The following is a 6,000-nucleotide window of genomic DNA, read 5'->3' as shown; positions in this document are numbered from 1 at the left end:
CCTCTTGCATGCGAAATCCGGAAGCCGAGGCGGCAGGACAGTCTTTAATAGGGCCCATCCCTAAGGTTCGGCCCTTCTTCTTCGGAGCAACGTACAAATAAAAATAAAAACGTTAATTATTTATTAAGCAATAAATATAATAAATTTTAAAAAATTTGAAATAGATCATACCTCCTCGAAAATCTGGTCTTGCTCAGCGACGGTCAACGATACTTGGATAGTACCGTCAGGTGTGGTCTGGGTCTCCCGCTCGGCGATCCGCTGAATAGCGGCATTGTAGATTTCCTCTGACCGAGCGTCGACAAAGCTCCCGTCCCTCTTCCGGTGAGTGGTCTCGAAGAGCTTCGTCATTGGAAGAAGTTCTCTTCCGTTCTCCTCGGCCTACCAATTAATAAACATTAGCCAAAAATATTTAATAAATTATAGCAATAATTAAAAATGAAATAATAATAAAATAATTTATATTTAATTACTTACCATCATGAGACGTCTTCCCGCAAAAGATATTTGGCCAGAAGTGTGCGGGGTCACTAACTTCTGACCGTCAGGACCGACCCGGTTTCGGACGGCCGAACACTTAGCCGCAGTGGTTTGGGCATGCGGGTCCAGCCAATACGCCTTCAACCCGTTCCAACAGAAAGTGGACATGGAGCTCGGCTTTGCGTCGTCTCCATCGGTCTCCCACTTCCGCTTCCAATCGGAAACGGTGTTGACTAGGCGTTTCTTCGCCTTCAGCCGGAAAGCTTCGCGGACCGTCTCGTTGATTCCGATGTCCCAGTTCCACCATTGCTGCAAAAGAAAACAAAAAATTATATAAACTATATAAAAGTAAGATTAATTAAATTTAAAATAATTTGAAATGATATAAATAAGATTTAAAAAACTTTACCGCGAAGTACTTGTACCAGGTGTCGAATGTCTCTTGCGACACCTTGCTCCAATTGTAGTGCGGCTCAACGAAATGACTCTTAATTGTGTCGGAAACTCTCCGACCGACACAATTATCCAAGTTAAACCTATGAAACCAAAACAAAAACATTACATTAATATTTAAGTAAATTAAAGCATTAATTTAAAAAAATATAAAAAACAAAAAAATTTACTTACCAATAAGAGCCTGGTTCCGCTTTTCCGGGAACCAGACGTCGTAAAGCCTCCCGTCCCGGTAGGGCTAGTAAGTCCTCAACCGTAAATTGGGCATACGGATGAGGAGGGTGGGCTACCGGTTCGGCAGCCGGCGGTGGAGGTGGTGGTGGAGGTGGTGGTGGAGGCGGCGGTGGAGACTGCTCCGCTACGGTATTTGGAACCTGGGAGGCTCCGGAAGATGAAGGGACATCGGTCCCGGTGTTTCCCGAGGCAGACGCCCGGGAAGAGTGTCTGTCCGCCATAAAGTTGATGTAGTGTTCCTCCGTCGAGTCATTGTCTGCAAAACCGGAAAATTTTTATTTTTGAAATTACAAATTAATTTTAAATTATGATCCTGAATCTAACAAACACCTTAAATCCTTAATCTAACAAATTCTGATCCTAAATCTAACAAATTCCGAGCCTAAACTAATTTCCGACCTAAACCGTTTGTATTTCTAAACTAATTCAAAATAAAAATTAGATTTTAAGTAAAAAAAAAATTACCTGATTTTTTGGGTTTGCAGGGAAGCAACGAAGTGAGGAGGAAGCAGAGAGAGGAAGAAGTTGAATGACCGACGAAATGAGGAAGGGGTGCTTCCATATATATAGAATTTTTATTCGTCGTAAATCCGACGTAAACATTACGACGTAAACATTACAACGAAATCGTCGTAAATCCGTCGTAAAGGTGCAACCGTACAACAAAGCGAAAAGACAAACACACGTGGTTGTATCTGGGCTTTGCGACGAATTTACGACGATCAGAGTTAGTCGTCGTAAATTCGTCGTAAAATTACGACAAATTTACGACAAATCCTTATAAATCATAAAAATTATAACGGCTATGTATTTACATATCGTCGTAAAATATTACGACGAATTTACGATGGTATGTACAAAAAAATGATGAATTACAAAAATTGAAACATCCATAAGCACATACAAGCATGTCTATACATGCTAAATGTGGTCTGTATAACTTTCTAGCATGTTTACATAACATAATGAAGAATTTGGTTTGATCTAAGATAAATCCTTACATCTTCTCTAAATGTATCTAACACCTTAAGATTACTTGATAAACACATATATGTCAAATTTTGAAATTTTTTTTTCTTTTGTTTAGAAAGTTGTTTTACCTTATGAGATGGTAAGCCATATCATTCTCTTCATCTAAATCCCCCCTGAACCCTAGAAAAGATTGATTATAAGATTTAGGGGTTACATTTCGTCGTAAACTCGATGGTATTTTACGACGAATTTACGACGAATGGGTGTGATTCGTCGTAAATTCGTCGTAACATAAACCACATATCTACAAGTTCTTTAATCATATACTACAAAACCTTATATAATACATTAGTTTACTCAGGAAAATGCACCCAAAAACAATTCTGTGAGTTGGGAAAGCTAAACCCTATAGGGTTTAGGGTTTACATTTTATGACGAATTTACGACGATTTCTAAATAATCGTCGTAAATTCGTCGTAATAGTCAACATATGTCCAAGTCAACACTTAAACAAATTTTCTTTTCACTAATTGTCTTTCATTTTTTAAACATTTAAATTTAAACAAATTTATCAAATTTGACAAATGTTACATTTAAACGTTCAAAGCATGCAATTATATAAATGCCAACATCATACTTAATTAGTCTTCAACATTTTCCTCGTTCTCCTCATCATCATCGTCATGATCATCACTGCTTGTTTGAAATTTGTCAGCACCTTCTTCTGTTTCGTCCCCATGTAGATCTTCAACTTGTCGATTACGTGGATCAATTAAAAGAACATTTTCTTCAACATCAGATTCTGTAATGTCGACACAATCATCTTGATGCATTGGCGGGAGATCTACACCATCAATTATACCCCTTGGAGAAACTTTGACAACCGCCAGCCATGAAATTCCCGTACTCCGAACTCGAGGATATGGAACAAAGGTGACTTGTTCTGCTTGAGATGCAAGTATAAAAGGCTAGAACTTATTGTATCGCCGAGATGTGTTTACATCTACCACTCCGAATTTGTTAATACGCACTCCGCGGCCTACCCTAGGATCAAACCAATCACATTTGAAAAGAACAGTTTTCATTCTTACTAATCCGGGGTATTCCACTTCAATTATCTCTTTGATGATCCCATAAAAGTCTACTTCACCTCGTACACAAACTCCATAGTTTGTAGTTGCCCGTTCAGTGCCATGACTATAAGTATGAAAAACATAGCCACGTGTGAAATACATAGCTGCAGTAGTTATCTTCGAAATAGGACCTAGGAGCAACTCATGAAACCATACTGCATATGTCATGTCATCATGCTCGACTTGATCTTTTAACCACAATGCATAATGTTGGTCTTTCCGCTTGTTAATTTCATCTTCTGAAACACCGTCAATGCATTCTCGGACTTGACTGACGAAAGTGCTGAAATTTGAAAACATTGTTAAGGACATTTCGTCTATGCAATCAAAATATAATCATGCATGCTTATTTGTATATATGTACCTCTCGTAAGGTGCCAATTCCTCGCAATTCAGAAGTATATATGTATGTGCGCTGTGGTAGTCCTGTTCGTTTGACCAACAAGTTTCTTTTAGTTTCCCACTTAGACGTCCAATTGGTGAGAATATATCAGGCACACCTTCTACTGCGTAACTTTGTTCTACACCCCCATCATCGTAACGTCTTGGAGCCCGTTTGCGTGTACGAACCTTCAGAGCAAAATAATAAGACGTGAAATGAGAAGTTCCTTCTATCAAACTTCCCGCCACGATAGACCCTTCAACTTTTGCTAAGTTTTTGGCCTTACCCTTTAAATGCTTCATAAATCGTTCAAACGGATACATCCACCTAAACTGAACAGGTCCTCCCAACTCTGCTTCATGAGGGAGGTGTATAGGTAAATGTTCCATAACATCGAAGAAAGCAGGTGGGAATATTTTCTCTAAATTGCACAACAATATTGGAATATTTGTAGACAGTTGTGCAACTACATCTTCTGATAATGTCCTTGTACTTAGATCACGAAAGAAAGCTCCAATGCCTCCTAGTGCCTCATGGACATGTCCCGGTAGGAGTTCAGCAAACGCAAAAGGAAGTAACCGTTGCATAAACACATGACAATCATGACTTTTCATCCCTGAAAACTTTTGTCCTTTATCCACAGATTTAGCCAGATTATATACATATCCATCAAGAAATTTCACGGCTGATGATACCCAATTAAACAATGCTGTTTTTTGTTCAGCACCCAACCGAAATACAGGAACATGTGCTTTCCCATTACTCACCATATGCAACTCAATTCTGTTACATATATCGGGTAAGTCCATCCGTGATTTAACGCTGTCTTTGGTTCTTCCTTGGACGTTCAAAACAGTATGCATGATGTTATCGAAAAAATTCTTCTCAATGTGCATAACATCAAGATTATGTCTAAGCAAATGATTTTTCCAGTAAGGCAGATCCCAAAATATACTTTTCTTGTGCCAATTATGATGAACCCCATATTCTTCAGGCATATTCGCAGGAGTGTGCCAATTTCCTCCAAGGGGGACCGTTTCAAGTCCACCCCAGTGATCTATTTGCGCTTCAAGCTCTACTCCAGTTAGGTACACTGGTGGAGGGAGACAAACCAATTTGTTCTTTATAAACAAACGCCTATTTCTTCTATATTGATGGTTTGGTGGTAAAAAACTGACGGTGGCAATCAAACCAACAGGTTTTCCTACCATGTTTAAGCTGAAATGCATCAGTCCTATGAAGACAATTAGGACATGATAACCTCCCATGCGTTGTCCAACCTGATAGCATTCCGTATGCCGGGAAATTGCTTATTGTCCACATAAGCACCGCTCGCATCGTAAAATTTTTACCACTCGAACAGTCATATGTTCGTACTCCAACATGCCACAACTGGTTTAACTCATGTATGAGTGGTTGCAAAAACACATCAAGGGCCTGCTTCGGGTGATTTGGACCAGGGACTAATATACTTAGAAACAAAAACTCTCTTTGCATGCACATATCTGGAGGAAGGTTATATGGCGTAAGAATCACAGGCCATAATGAATATTGCCTACCATACATACCAAATGGACTAAACCCGTCAGTGCAAAGACCAAGATAAACATTTCGCTTAGACCTAGCAAAGTCTGGATGTACGGTGTTAAAATGTTTCCAAGATTTCCCGTCAGACGGGTGAGTCATTTTGCCATCTGTTTGTGAATGTTCTGCATGTTATCTCATCGACGCATCTGTCCGTTCAGATTGATATAGTATTTTTAACCTATCAGTGATAGAAAAATACCACATTCGTTGTTACGGAATCTTTTTACGTCCAGCAATTTGCAGTCTATATCTTGGCTTTTGGCAGAAACGGTATTCTTGAAGCTTCTCATCATCTCTAAAAAAAGCATACAATTATCAACACAAACATCAATCATCTCAGAAGGCAATTCAAGACTAAAAACCAGCTTCTGAATTTCATAATAAGTTTCAGTAGCCAAATTATCATCTGGCAAATACTCTTTAATAAGATCTGCCCAATCGTTCATGAAAACTTCAGATAGATTGTGATCAGTTTTTATTGTCATCATCCGAGCTGCTAATGATAATTTAGATAAACCTTCCCAATATCCCTCGTAAAGAGGTTGTTTTGCTGCGTTTAACATATCATAAAAGCGTTTCGCATCTGTATTGGGCTCCTCAACAATATCAGCATGTGTTTCATGAAATGCATCATTAACCATATCATGCATCCTATCCTGATCTTCACCCTGAACTTGACTACTTTGATAATCATTTGACGCTTCAAAATCTTCATGTTCTTGATGATTACTACTACTCCGTGCAGCCATCTAACCACTA

The 6,000-nt window shown here is 38.9% G+C and overlaps 1 protein-coding gene across 1 annotated transcript; it reads right to left on the bottom strand.

Annotated features, from left to right (window-relative positions):
* Positions 1–347: 347 nt before the first annotated feature.
* LOC112082001 (glyceraldehyde-3-phosphate dehydrogenase, testis-specific-like) lies at positions 348–1,388 on the bottom strand. Its single transcript, XM_024149082.1, has 4 exons — positions 1,108–1,388; positions 890–1,016; positions 536–789; positions 348–381 (listed from the first exon to the last, which is right to left on the bottom strand). The coding sequence occupies exons 1-4, from the start codon at positions 1,386–1,388 to the stop codon at positions 348–350; spliced, it is 696 nt and encodes a 231-aa protein (XP_024004850.1).
* Positions 1,389–6,000: the final 4,612 nt, after the last annotated feature.

Source organism: Eutrema salsugineum, unplaced genomic scaffold (genome assembly GCF_000478725.1).
Source record: "Eutrema salsugineum unplaced genomic scaffold, Eutsalg1_0 scaffold_1, whole genome shotgun sequence".
NCBI lineage: Eukaryota > Viridiplantae > Streptophyta > Magnoliopsida > Brassicales > Brassicaceae > Eutrema > Eutrema salsugineum.
Note: the sequence above shows the minus strand (reverse complement) of the source record. Positions and strands in the feature narration are given on the sequence as shown.